General features: G+C 41.7%; 1 protein-coding gene and 1 pseudogene across 1 annotated transcript in view; one reads left to right on the forward strand and one right to left on the reverse strand.

Moving 5' to 3' along the window:
- Positions 1-1,876: 1,876 nt before the first annotated feature.
- CTTNBP2NL (CTTNBP2 N-terminal like) overlaps positions 1,877-15,025 on the reverse strand; it is a 46,986-nt gene continuing 33,837 nt past the window's right edge. Inside the window, exons 4-6 of the mRNA XM_011367182.2 lie at positions 10,611-10,841; positions 7,100-7,207; positions 1,877-6,043 (exon numbers count right to left, since the gene is read on the reverse strand). Coding sequence (XP_011365484.1) covers positions 4,562-6,043; positions 7,100-7,207; positions 10,611-10,841 — 1,821 coding nt within the window. The 3' untranslated portion in view covers positions 1,877-4,561. The remainder of the gene's footprint in view (positions 6,044-7,099; positions 7,208-10,610; positions 10,842-15,025) is intronic.
- Positions 12,614-12,732, forward strand: LOC111745620 (annotated as a pseudogene).

Below are 15,025 nucleotides of genomic sequence, written 5' to 3' on the forward strand. Positions count from 1 at the left end.
GCGTGGCATTTAAACCCCACTGGCTTTATTCAGTTGTCTCTGTTAACTTTTTGTGTTAATGTTTTGCTTCCCCCTCCCCCCACCCCAACCCGCAATGAGACTGTGAGTACCCTGAGGACAGGGAACACATTAAAACTTGTTTTCTGTAATAACTACTTTCGTTTCTGTCCCATCTTAAATATCTGTTCCTTGAGGGGAACAAGATGTTTTGTTCAGTTTATCTGACTGATAAAGGTCTCCTGCTGGGTCTCATAAGCCACTCTTTGGGGGTGGGGTGGTTCTGGTGTAGGGGTGGTTCTGGTGTAGGGGCGGGGGCAGCAGTGTGGTGACCAGGGTTTAAACTTGCTTCCATCCTAAGAATCTGCCCAGATACTTATCTAGAGCCCCACCTTAGTCTGCAGAATCAGAATCTCCAGCAGGCCTGGGATTAGGGTAATAAATGACTCAGGACTTTCTCATCTGGGGAACAGAGGTAGCGAGTGGAGAGAGCAAACAAATTACTGGGGTTTAAATCCTGGCCCTGTCACTTACTAAGGGCCCTCGTACAAATCTCTGGTCCTCAAGGACCTCATCTGCACACCAGAGCTAGTAATACTCACAGCTCCCTTGGGAAGATTAGTAAGGTGATATGTGCATGAAATCTCTAATGCGGTGGAATCCAAGTAGGCACTCTTGACTCTGAATGTCACTGACCTCTGACAAACCAGATTCAGGAGTTTAAGACATCTCCTATGTCAGAGGCAAATAACAGGGTCTTGTGAAAGAACCAGTGAGGGCTACAAGGCAAACTTCTCAAAAGGTGACCCTCAGGTTACCTACATCTGCTGGCCCCCAGGTCCAACCCCCATGAACCCTTACTTTTAGCAGGCTTCCCAGGTTATACTGAAGTACAATAAAGCCTGAGAACCTCTATCCTGTCTTTCCCCTTTGCTTTTACCAATGAATTGGCCATTGATACCCGAGCGGATGGTTGGATATAGGCTTTCAAGTTTTATCAACTAGTTGTAATTACATTAAAGATTCCCGTGGAACAATGCTCATTGCCTACCTCTGACTCATCTTGTATGAAAACACATCCTATCAGAAGCCAGCGTTTTAAAAGACATTGGAAATTCCGTTTCAAGGACTAAGCATCAGAAGCACTCTTTATAATTTACACACACACACACACACACACACACACACACACACACACACGCACGCACCACACACACACTGACAAGGCAATGTTGCTGACCGTGAGGCTGTTATGGGAAAAAGGATACAGCCAGTGTTTGTTGACATGATCATTAACTGGCTTAAATGCTGGAAACTTAAGATATATAAACATCCACAGTTTTAAAATCTTTGGAACACCAAAGGATTGTCAAGTGCTTTTGTCTGGCTACAACTTGCATTTACTAACAATGTAGCAGCAACAGCGTCTGACTAGGAGATGAGGGATGTATTAGTCATTCATAAAATGAGAGGGCAGGACCAGAGCAGGCATCCTGAAGTTAGAGTACATCAATCACCAATGGCTTCAGGGTCTCTGGATCCTGCTGAAACCATCAATTTGCATATAAACAACCCATTTCCCCCCCTACCCCCTGGGGATAGTCTAGCTTTTCTTAGATTCTCAAAAGGTCTGGAACCCCCAAATGATTTAGAAATTACAGACTGGATAACTGTGAAGGCTCCTTTTTCAGCTCCAAGATTCCAAAGAAAATCAATGTCCCAGCCCCTCTTGGAGTCTAACGTGGACTGACTTCATTTGATTTTTTTAGAGCCATGAACGAGTGCTCCCTCCACACGACTTGCTCCTTTTCCGACAAAACAGGCCCTGTTGTGCAACATTCTTCATTTTGTAAAAACAAGACTATTTCTCCCCCAGACGGTATGATTTAACTTGTTTTAATGTAGTTTGCTATAAAAATGGATGAAGGCTTCTGCATGGTGCATTTGATTTACAAATGTTAATGACTAGTTAATGCTCGTGTTACGTGTCGCACATCATTATAATCTGTTGACTGGTAACATAGCTTTTACAACATGGGTTAATACCAAAATTGTGAATCATGGAACTTTTACTTAGCACACACACAATATACAGCAAACTTAAATACTAATCTATAATACCTAACTGGATTATTGGATCCATTGCAGGATTGTGCTTATTTATCTTCTGAAGATAGGCAACTAGCAAAAATACACATTTCTTTTTCATTTCCCCACCCCCATATTACACTGTAAAAGAAACACATTATTCAGTGCACTTCCTAAGAAATAAACTTCCTTATAGTATCTCTCTCTCTATATATATATCTATGCCAAAACAAAGGAGGAGCACAATGCAACTTTTAAGATTACCATTTAAAGCAAGAGAGGTAATAAGCCCCCTCTCCTGTTTAGAAATTCCAGTAATTTTATCGCTACCGTTCATTTGGCTATACATCAAGTTTAGTGCATGATTGCTCTGGGCAGTTTAAGATGCCACCTTCATCATTTGGTAGACACGCTGGGGCATTAAGTTTTTAATATTTGATGTATTGACCTTAATGGAACCATAAGCTGTTGGAGACACCAGTATACTCCATTGTGATTTATACGTTAAGTTCTATCACCCGCTTTCCCCCATCAACTCGAGTGTTGGATTAAGAAGAAATAGACTTAAATGACAGCAGGAGGTCAGGGGCTGCTGGACAGATGTTGGCTTGGAGATTGTATGTGAGGACCCCAAGGCCTCTCCATCCCTTTGGACACCAGATCACATAACCACCGTGTTGGAGCTGGGTTGTGGGTAGTCTTGTTTGGAAGAGGGAGACAGTCATTATATTCCCTGGGCTTCGTAGGCCGTAGCAGCCTGTAAGTTGGAAAGTCTGGAGGCTTTTTTCTTCATAAACTTGCTCTGATGGAAATGAAAGAAGTTTCTAGAATAAAAGAGGTTACAGTTTGGTAGCTTGTAGCTTGTGGGCTCAATCCAGCTGCAGACGTGTTTGTGTAAGTAGCAGTATTTAACATTTTTCTGAATCTGTTCTTGATATGTAAAACAGAATAATTCTCAAGAAAATTTGGATTTCATAAAAATTTGAGGAGCTGGTAACCCAGGTCTAGCATTCTTGCAACAAGCAGCTGGTGTGAACGGGGACCTATTAAATGGGGCTTGGGGACTCCAGTTTCCTATACCGTTCCCACAGCTGCTGGCTGTCTTAACACCACTTGACTGAGTGACCCGTTTTACTCATTCGCATGACCAGTTGAGTTTTGTGACGCTGGGGTTAGTTTGGCTCTGCCTTTTCAAGATGCTGAAGACGTGACTTCATGTGGAATTTCCCCCACTTCCTAGTGGACAAGATTCTTCCTTTGATCGAGTCCCAGCCACATCTAGTTGCTTTGGTAGGTAATCTTAACATGCATTTCTACTCATCCTTTATGCTATATTGCGAACTCCAAAGATATAATCACACTAATGTTTATGTGGTAGGTGTGTGTATGTTAGACACGTAAAGGGGTGTGTATCTATACAGATATATGTATACTTTCAGTTAGGCGAAAGTTAATTTGGTTCCACAGATACAGACACGAAGTGCTGGCTGCTTGGAGAATAAGTGTAACATTTTGGTAAAACCTATATAATTCTGACTTATAATATTACAAAGAGAGTGAATTTGAAGTTATTGCTTTCTGATTACAGAATAAAAATCTCATTCCGTTGTAAAATTTTTATACAGAATGAGTAACCAGTTCCTATTCAAGTAATAGTAATTGGAATCAGAAGTTCCTTACACAACAGTAGATGCCTGAAGACATTTTTTTGAATGGAGATGTGATTTCATTCTATCAAGAATGTATGCAGGGAACTGGGAATGACTTAATTTCTCAAAAGCACAAGAAAATCAGCACCCCAACTGCTTACTGCTCAGGAGGGTTTCTCGCGGGTTCCGTAAAGTTCAGCTTTGTGGTGAGTTCACACCCACCTGTAGGATTCCTATTCTACTTATGCAGCCTTGTTTCTGAACACAAAGCTCGGAGTATTAAAAACTGTAAAAGAGGATTAAAAGCAGTGTTGGTTTTTAACATTCAGAATCCACAGAGGATCTCATTTTCTGCAATGGAAGGAGCCATGTTGTGTTTTTGCTGAAGAATCCCATTCGCATGGCAGTCTTATTTCAGGCACTTTTCATACATGTTCATCTGGATCTGGAATAAAATCTGCACGAACCACTTCTGCATAATTCAAATGGAGTGCTGAGTGGTTCTAGTCCCAAAACAGACAGGCAGGTCACCATCTGGTACTCAGTTAGCTTTCTGCATCACAGCATGATGGTGACTGCTGAGCTTGAAACGTCTTTGAGGTGCCCGTCTAGCTTTAGAGTACACAAAGAGGTGAGTCATAAAAATCCAAACTACTCAGTCTTCTACTTTAAAAAAAAAATACAAAAAGGTGAAATGCACTAGATGTATTATACAGACGGTTTCGGCTACTATGAAAATAAATAACATGATCTGACTCAAGGGTTTAACTCTGAGCTCCTGGACGAAATCTGATGGAATGTCAAATGTGGAGAGCCCCTCCTAGGGACTAGCTGCTGGTTGGCAGAAGTATCTCAACGTCCTTGCCATTGGCCACGACGGCGTTAGCGGAGCAGCTGCTCGCGAGGTCGTCTGCGGCTGTCAAAGTGGACGCCTGGGAATGGGTTTTGGTCAGTGGAGTGCTAGCGGATGGAGAAGGAGCGAGGCCAGGTTTTTTGGGGGGGATGGGAGGAGGGTTTCCTCTCTCAGCTCTGGGGATGGTGGGGGACTTGATCCCTGGAGACAGGGGACTCAGGGGACTGGACACTTTCCCTGGAGTAGGCGAATGGCTGCTGTCACCTCTCGGGTTGGCAGTGCTGGCCAGATTTCGATAGTCTGTGCCGAAGGGAGAGCTGTTGGGTGAGACGGGCTTGATTGGCCCTTGTTGGCTGGTGAATCTGGAGAGCACCTGAGTGACTGTGTTTCGGGCCAGCTGCTTGGCGGCAGAGTTGTCTATGAGGGTGGGGGACAGATCCCGGGACGGAGGGCTCTGCAGACCACTGGCTTGTTGGTCCTGATCTGCTTGGGACTGAAATTTGTGCCGAGCTGCATGGAAGCGCTGGTTGATCCCTACTTGGTATGAAGACTGGTAGCCGGGGCTGCTGGCCGATGACCCCAATAAACGCTTAGTTAGTACTGGTGAGGAGCAAGGGGAGGAAGTGAGAGAGGAGGACGCAGTGCTGCAGGGGGACAGTGAGCTCCCGCTGGAAGGGAGGTGACCCGGCATTGGGCCCGGACTCTCGATTCCCCCAGGACACTCACCGTTCTCCACTGCTTTCTCTTGGGCCAATCCCACAGGTTTCTCTCGTGGAGGCACTTGGTTTTCTACACTGCTGCCTGTCATCAACTCCTTGGTAGTCTGCATCTCTGGGTCAAAGTGGCCATTGGTTTTTGCATAAGAGTAAGGAGGAGTGGTGGGACCAGGCAGCCCACTAGTTGTCACCTTGGCTACGTTGCTCCCCTGGGTTCTTTCTGCCTGAAAACTCTCTGTTTGGCAGAATACAGACACCCGCACGGGGTGCTCCGTCACTGTGCCTTTAGACGTGGTGACCGGCTTCTTCGGTTGCTCGGGAGGGCCACCGCGCTGATGAGCAGCTTCGAGGTCCCTCACGATCTTCTTCAGACTTTCCATCTCTTCTTTCAGGGTTCTGGTCCGGTTCTCTTCTCGGTTCAGTTTTGCTCTCAGTTGTTCTCTTTCGATGTCAAACTCAGACAACTGCTTCTCCACCTGGGCCTCGGTCTGCAGGCCGCGCTTCCTCTCAGCCGCCAGCTCCTCCTCGAGTTTGCTCGCCCGGCTCTTCTCCTTCTCCAGCTTCAGGCTCAGCTCTCCCGCTTTCTGCCCCTCCTCGGCCGCCTTGCTGGTGGCTTTCTTGCACTCGAGCACCAGCATGGAGGAGAGCTGCTTGTGGCGGGAGCGCTCCTCCTCCAGCTGACTCGAGAGCTTCTTCTGCTCTTTTTCAAACTTTTTCACTTGGGACTTTTCGAATTCCAACTAGAAGAAAAAAAAAAAAAAATGCCACCACGTGTCTTGATTAGAGTTAAGGAAACAAACGAGATACCCTGAAAACTGTTTTTAAAAAGGATGCCCTGGCTAGCTGCTCTTAGCACACAGGATTAGCAATGTATGCCATGTGTTTACTCCAAACGTTTCTGAAGTATTAGGACACCTAACATAAGAATTTACGTTACAATTTAGTCTTTCTTTGATGATTTAGGAGGCGTTTTTCATTTTTATGTAGTCTCAGGGTTATTGGTGCGAATGTGAACCATCACTGTGTTTTAGTGGAGAGTCTGGAGGATTAGAACCTATCAGAACCAAAAACGGAAAGCCATCTAAACCAGATTCTGTGATGAACGCTGCGGAGAACAAACCTTTAAATCTTCTGTAATAATTCTTTCTGGTCTTAAAAACAAACAAACAAACATAAGTAGTTGCATTTGATTTATACCTTTTTACACAAATGCAGTCTTTTAATTGTCATTCCAACCCCATTTACAGGAAGGATTAATGAAACCCTTTTAGTCAGTATTTTTCAAACTTTGAGACTCATTAATAGATAGGGAAAACAATTTAGTGAGTCATGACCAGAACTTTTAAAAAGTAAAATAGAAAACATCAATGTGTATTGTAAGCAGTAAGGGTTATGTATGATTTCACGAGATTTCTGTTTCAGGCCTGTGTGATATAAAATGTATTTCTTATGGGGAGTCAAAAAAAGTTTGAGTGCTCAGTGTTAGTGTTCTCCAAAGTATGTTCTATGGAACAACAGTCTCACAGTGAGTGATCTGTGTCAAAAAAAGATTTTATGAAAACACAGATTTGCTAAACACAGAATACCCTATCTTGCTCTTGAAGACTTATAATATGCTTTTGCATACTAAAAGGTCTAAGAAATTGAAATTAGAAACCTGTTTAACTTTAATTCAGTAATTCCCAGACTTATTTGACTACAAAGCCCTTTTCTTGAGCAATTTCCACCCTGCAGAGCAATCTTTGAGAAATGCTATCCTAGGCAAATGCTGCTGTGAATCCCTCCACCTTAATTACCTGTTGAGTCAGACGCTCTCTCTCCTTCTCCAGCATGTAGGTGACATCATCTCCTTCTGCTGTGTCCTGTGCGTGCCTTTGCCTTTCTTCCTCAAGGTCTAGGATCACCTTTAAAGAATTAAAAAAAAAAAAAAAAAGAAATCATTTCCAAATATCAAGGAATCACACTTAGAATACAATTAAGTACTCTTTACCTATCTAAGCACCTAAGAGAGTTCCAGAGCTAGATAAATAAATAAATAAATCCCAGTCAGAGCCATCAAGGAGCATACTGCCTCGCAGGGTGAAAGACAGGCAAGCTTTGTGTGCGTTTCATGGAGGCATGCACAGAATGGCATGTAAACAGAAGACAGCAACCGTCAGCTGCAGGGGCTGAGAAATCTTCAGAGAATTAACAGAAGGTCCAGGAAACTGAAGGCACTTCGGTGGCACTAGGGGACAGGTGTTTGTGTTGGAGCAAGAGAGGGCCATGGAAAGCTAAAAGCCGAGGTTCTCCCCTCAACGCTCAAATCACTGGAGGCACCAAATAGGGGGCCTGAAATTAAACACTCCAAATGAGAGTCATCCTAACTGTGCCTTGCTTAATCATTAACATGCGTTTTGTATATATAGTTAGATAAGAGGTGAAAAGACTCTCATGACTCCATCCTGCATGTAAAAAGGCTAAATTATTGGGCGATTTTTCACAAGGCCTTTTAGTTAACCTTCCTACTCATTCTACTTATCCTGGTGCCAAAGGATTAAGCCCAATTTTAAGGAGAACACAAATCGAAAGGGACATTTGCCACATAATCCAGCCTAGAGCTGCGCAATATTCTGAATGGCAATGGATTTCTTAGTCCCTTCTGATCATGCTTCAGAGGTACCTTGGCCCAGAGCACCAGGGCAAGGCACTGCCATCCCAATGGCCATTTTTCGTTTCTCCTCACTAATAATTTTTATGAATGAAGAGAGAAAATTTTCTGGGACACGAAATTCCTCTTTAAACACAAAAAAGGAAACGTTCTGGTGTACTTCCTTCTGGTTTAAAAAAAAAATCTAAATTTTCAATTTAATAGAAAGATAAGCTTTTGGCTAAAGGTGGTAGACCATCTCCTTTCCTTCCTGAGGGCCCCCTAAAATTATAGAAATGGAATGACAAGAATAAAAACCCACAAAGATAGAGAGAGACTTCAGTAGACAAGGAATTTTAATAACAGTCTGAAGAAGGACAGAGGCTAGAGTTGTGGGAACTACTTTGGTACGGGGGAGGAAGCTGCTCTGCCTTTCAGGTCCCCAAAGAGATACTGAACCTGGAAATGGGGGCAAACTGCAGGGAAGAGGTGAGACGTGGGAGAGAAAACAAGAGGACTGGCTCGAAGTTGGTATTTTTCAGAAGAGTTTTTTGTCCCCTCAATTTTATTCCCATACGTAGAATGTTAGCAGCCAGACACCTACTGCCCAGGCATAATCTAGACGTTTATCTTCTGAAGACATAACGTAAGATGGGCTCAGGACACAGGAACAGCAGCTATGACAGAGGATGGGCGTTAGGAAAGGGGATTCTGTTCATTTTGGGAAGATGGTGGCGTAGAGAGGAAAGGAAGACGGGGTGTAAAATAACGAAATCCACATCTATGAGAAAAGGAAGTAATATGTGTCTAAAACTGATAAAGTGAGAGAGGAGTATATTATTTAGAAATACGGAAGTTACCTACCAAAATAAACGGTAATTAGAAAAAAGTGGTTGATTGACTATTGAGGAGCGGGAATGGGAAGAGATGGGCTAGGGAACTCTTATTTTCATAATAAGCAGAGTAACCATGTAATTCACTGTTCAAACCACAACCCTTCTGAGAGTCAAAGGTGGGGTACTATGAGTAACCGTGTCACGGCAATAGGCACACACTGGGACCCCCTCAGGCAAACTGGGGCTATAAGCAGCCTAATCATGAGCCTTTAGGTCCCTGATTTCTAACAAGTCAGTGTTCTACTTAAGAATAGATAGGCAGCTGGTTTAAAATATCTAACACTCAGTTAAAAAACTTACAGTTAAAAAACTTAACAGTGAAATACAGTATTAAAGAATTTTGAATTATTTTTAACTTCTTCCTCTCTCTAGTCACGTAAGCCACAAGTCATAACAACACTACTGCTTCCATAGGCAGCTAGCCCTTCGGCACAACTCAGTGACTTCATGTATGAAGTGGAAAAAAGGCCTGCTTATCAAACAAGGATGTTGTAAAGATTTTCTTAGAGGATTATGTGAAAGCTCCCCAAAACTGAGGCAACTAACTCTAATGCACTGATACCTTTTAAACTGGAACATGAATGTCTTCAGGTTATTTCATTCCAGAATGGAAGTTAAACTTTTCTGGGTCTTGGAAAATTTTGAGAATTCAATTAAAGATATAGGGAAAATTTCATTTTCTATAAAGTGTACCAACTTTTGACATTCTGTTTATTTTCTGGGGGTTGGGGGTGGGGTGGCACAGAACATCTGAGGTCTATCCATGGTTCAGAACCTCCACTCTGGCCTTTCATTTGGACTCTGTGAAGGGAATAAAAAATCACAGGCAAGACCTAAGTCTAAGCAATTTGTCAGATGCGTTGTGAGCAGATGGCTCTCTAATGCAGGTGACCATAAAAGTAAACTAAGGTCCATCGAACTGCAGCTGCTAACCCAATTTTTCAGAATAAAATGCTTCCTACTAAATGTGCCGATGTCCCCCCCTTGTTGGTATAAGTCTTAGCCAACAGTTTTTAAAATGCAGATTCTAGCCAAGCGTCTTTTATAGGTCAAATTTGAGCAGTAAATGACAAGATTGGGAATAAAATCACAAGCACTAGAATTCCGATGAGATGAGGTAGAGGAAAGCACAGGTTTGCCTTTCCTAACTAGGGGCTGTAGGACCTGGGACCACACACACACACACACACACACACACACACACACGCATGCACACACACGCACACACACTCCCCTCCTCCCCATTCCCCAGTAGGGTAGAACAGCTTTAAGGTAAACAACCCTCGGGACTCTATGGTTTCATGAGAAGTAAAATGCAATGAAACTCAAAACTAGGAATAAATGAAAATAATCTATTGGTTTGTATGTTTATAGTCAGGTAAATTCTCTCTCTCATTCCCCAAATACCTGTTAATCTTTCTATTTATCACTTAAGTAAGCAAACAGAGAACACTCTGTTCAGCTTCAAGCTTGGTGAAACCTGTTTGTTGCCAAAGTTTGGATGATCGAGAGCTGAAAAAACACCCAAGTGTTTGGAGTGTCATATCAAGAAGGAATGCTGTCTCGAATGTGTCTGGCACACTCCCTAAATTTCACATTTGGAACAACCTATGTTTTCTTTTCTATCTCCTGGCTCCTAAGTAAGCTGAGGGGCTTTTTAACACCTGCGGGACCTCCCGATTGAATTACTGTGAAAACTGGCCGCTGACAAGAAAGTATCAGGCATCATTTACAAAATCTCCGTAGGAGCTTCCGTAGCCCACGCCGCCCGCGCGAGCCTACCTTCCGGTGTCTGCTCTCGGCCGCGGCCAGCTGAGACAGCATGCGCTCCTGCATGTTCTTGCACTGCCTCATCACCACCTTGAGAACAGAGAGCGGGTTTGTGCAGACCGGCTGCTTTTCGCCATCATTTTTTTCCTTCAGAGTTTCAAAGTCTCTCTGTAGAGCCATTAAAGGATCACTGATGTTGTATTTTCCATAGCGTTCTTCGATGAAAGTGTCTCTGTGTTGGGCCTGAGAAAGAGAACAAAAATGAGCATTTTGCTCTTGAAAAGTGTTAGGAGTGGGATTCGCCGGTGGTTATACATCAAAGGTGGCAGGATTAGTGTGAATGTAAGCTGCTGACTACAAATCCGATGGGGTCGTCTGAATACAGACATAACACCCGAATGGGGGCATAGTAGAATAATAATACTTACACAGAGCTAACTATGCAGACATTGTTCTAGGCATTCTATTGACATTAACCCACTTAAATTTTACAACCCTGTAAGGTAGGGCTCTCATCTCCATTTTGTAGCTGAGAAAACGATGACAGAGCGGTCAAGTAACTTGTTCCAGGTTACTCGTATCTAGCGAGTGGTCAGACTAGGATTTAAACTTCAGCAGCCTGGCTCTAAAATCTGTGTCCTTAACCACCACGCTCTCTGCCTCTGCTTATGATGCTTATTACCAACAGGTATATCTGACCTTTTCTTTTGGTGTTATGGCATTTGTATTTCCAAAAAATGCTAAACATAACGTTGGGAGCTTACATATTTAGAACCTAACTAGGTGGCTGTAGCTAAGTAAAGGATACTAAAAATGTTTTCACATTATAATCTAGGACTGTCAGTCATTGGTATGAACAGAACTTCACATAGCTATTGGTGGGTCAAGAGGGCAGAGACAATCATGACTAGAGGTGCAAACAAAATCTCTTCTACTACCTGCTGCCGAATTCCACCCCTTCCTCTAGTCTCTGTTTAGCTGCTATCTTCCATCTTCCTATCTGTCCCCTCCAGGTGAGCTTTGTGGATGAAAGAGAAGGTGAGCAGAGAATGTGGGCTGGTACGTGGAGTCTGGTCTAGCGCTTTGGCCCCAGGTACCGGGCCAGGTCTAAGGATCGGGAAGGGAACGAATGATAGATATTCTGGGGCTTCCCTCTTCTCCTGTATCTGTTGGGAAGGGCTTGAAGTACTACTTCGTATGAGCATCATATATTACATACAGGTGAACATAGGGAGAGTAATAATTATTTTACAGACATTCAAGTTTCCTGAGATATTAAAAAAAAAAAAGAGTTAATATAGCACTAAGGAAACTTTCTCAAAAACCACAGCAAAGTACTATATAATTTAAGCTTTCAAATGAAACTCGATTATGAAAATTACTGGAATTTATCAATTAAAATGATTTCATCAGGAGCTATATTTTCTTATAACCACCATCCACAAACAGGAACCCATTGGAAAGGAAAATTCACAATTCAATGACTATGCTTAAAAAAAAACCAAAACCCTCAAGAAAATAAAGCAGACATGGGGTTTCTTTAATACAACAGAAGTATGTTTCAATGTTGAAAGTTTGATGCCTCCTCCTTCATTAAACTGTTCAAGTTTAAGACCCAGGAATCACTTAGCTTATGCTACAAATGTATGTTAGTATCAGATGGCAAATGTTCGATGCAGAGTTAGAAGCCGAGGGTTTTCTGTCTTGACTACAAGATGACATTATTGGAGTATTTGAATATTTGTGTACTGGAAATAGGAATTGTGAAATCTATTTGTTCCTCTAAATTACTGATAATCTTATTGCATGTGTGTGTATGCATGTGCATGTGAACTAAACGGGGAGGGATTTGAAAGACAGAGTCCAAGAGAGAATCCTGTTATTTCTTTCAGCTCCAAATTTAAAATAAAATTCTCAGTAAAATTTCAGTATAAGCTCTAGCCCATTTACAGTGGAGAATGACAAGACCAATTTCTGAATTGGCTATTTTTATTTTATTATATTTAAAAATCATAGTCTACGGCCTTGCTACCCTGAACAAGCCCGATCCCGTCTGATCTCGGAAGCTAAGCAGGATCAGGCCTGGTTAGTACTTGGATGGGAGACCACCCAGGAAGACCAGGTGCTGCAGGCATAAAAAAATAAAAAAAATAAGGGATTGTAAACTGACAAGGTCCTTGCAATCTGTGAGGTCAACCAAGGGCTGCCTTGCCTAAAAAAAAAATAATAATAAAATAAAAAATAAAAATCATGATGAGAGTAAAAAAATAGCTAGTTTTTAGTTACATTTTAAAAAGCAACAGTGTCAACACTGGACTCATCAATGTTTTCCTTTCACTAAAAAATACATGTTTCTTTTATTTCAGGTATAAAAATATGAGATTGATAGCCCAGGATTCAATGAAAATATCCAGTTATAGCTATTAATGTCGTAAGGCAAATCCATGTTTAGAAAAATACTTAAAGAAAGTAAGAGAAAAAAACTCTTTAAGAAGTTCGAATTCCAGTTCATTTTTAACTGTCACACTTTTTATTCATGATTACTGTTTCTGCACGATTAGTCGTGGTAAAGGAATGATTATTGGCACTGAAATTGGTTTAGTAGGGAAAAAATTTTTGACCCCCGCCCCCGCCAACCCGGAAACCCGAATGTTTTTATGACGTTTCCCTTTTCAGAACACCTTGCAGAAAGTGGTATGGGAGCTGGGAGTACAATTCATGACCTTGACACCAGATCTGCTGAGATACTGCCTTTCAGGTTTGAATATATAGTTAACTAATCCTTAAAAATATGACTTTTTAAAACCCACTCTGTTATTATCCTGCATAATTAATGAGCATCACTGAATTACGAGTAATGGATGAGAAGCTTGTTTGGTGAGGTCTGAGACTACTGTGAGAACAGTTGTTAAGCTGTCTGTTTTCTCTTGAAGTACTTCACAGTAATTCCATAATCACTCGCATAGTAATTACAAGTTATACAAAGGTGGTGGCTTTGCACATAAATGAAAAGAATCTGTGAAATAATCTAAAAAAGGCTCCTTGTCACAAAACAATTCTTTTAAATACATTCTAATATGGGGCCCAAGTATGGAAGAAGATGGTCTGTCTGTATTTGTATAGCAAACACTGGATTGGAAAATGAGAGACAGAACATGGTATCTTTCAACCAACTTAATGCCTCAGTAAAGTGAATTGTATGGGTGACAGGTTAACAGTACAAATAACAACAATAATAATGAAAAATAGATGTTAAGATTTGAAGAATGAAAGGAGAGCTTTAGTGGAGGTGTATATTGGTCATCTGTTCCTCCATAACAAATTACCCTCCAATTTAGCAGCGTAAACAGTAAACATTTTTTTTATCATAGTTGCTGAGGGTCAGGAATCTAGGAGGGGCTGGGCTGGGTGGTTCTGGCTCAGTGTCCCTTGAAGTTTCAGTTAAGCTGTTGGCCAGGGCTGCAGTCAGCGTAAGGACAAACTAGGGCTGGCGGATCCATTTCCGAGCTTACTCACACGCTGTTGGTATAGGCCTTGGTTCCTTGCATGTGCTGGCTCCCCACAGAGCAAGTGATGCAAGAGATGGGCAGATGATAGACAGACCAAGATGGAAGCCCCAGTGTCTTTTATAACTTACTCTTGGAAGTGACATACCATCATCACTTCTGATGTATTCTATTGGTCACACAGCCCAAACCTGGTAAATGGGGAGGGGGCTGCATAAAGGTGTGAAATATCGGGAGGTGGGATCATTGGGCGCCATCTTGGAGGCCGGCTCTCACAAAGTGAATGACCAGATACGCTACCACTATTTACATCTCAGGCGAAAATTACAAAACCAAGTATCTATATTAGAAACTGTAAAGGCTGAGTTTTAACATTTTAATGGTATTTCAGCTATTTCATAAGAAATTTGAAATGATCTGGATTTGACTTTTGGGGGGAAGAATTCAGTAAATAGTGTCAGCCAATCAATTTCGTATAACTTCATTATTTTCATTTCAATGACAACACACATTTTAACTGAATAGAAATTCCTACACTGTCAGAAAACATAATGATATTTAATTTTAGACAACAGGAAAATAATTGTCTGGTTAGACAGATTCAATTATATAGGGTATTACAAAACACACCAGTCATCTATTACTCATTTATTTTTACTGTCATAGGCTGAATGAAACATACCACTACTGAAAGCTTAAAATAAAATCACATAATATCCTGAAAGTCTGCCGTGCTTGCTCTCTAAAAATTTCAGCTTTGCTACAGCAAATTTTAAAGAAATATGAAGCAGTTGTCTCCTCTACCCTCCCTGATATTATTTATACTATTACATATATAATATATCACATTCAGCATATAACATACATCATAGTAGAATAAAACATGTAAATAGCAAAATATATACTGTTATAGTAAATATA

This window comes from Pteropus vampyrus, unplaced genomic scaffold, assembly GCF_000151845.1.
Source record: "Pteropus vampyrus isolate Shadow unplaced genomic scaffold, Pvam_2.0 Scaffold6, whole genome shotgun sequence".
NCBI lineage: Eukaryota > Metazoa > Chordata > Mammalia > Chiroptera > Pteropodidae > Pteropus > Pteropus vampyrus.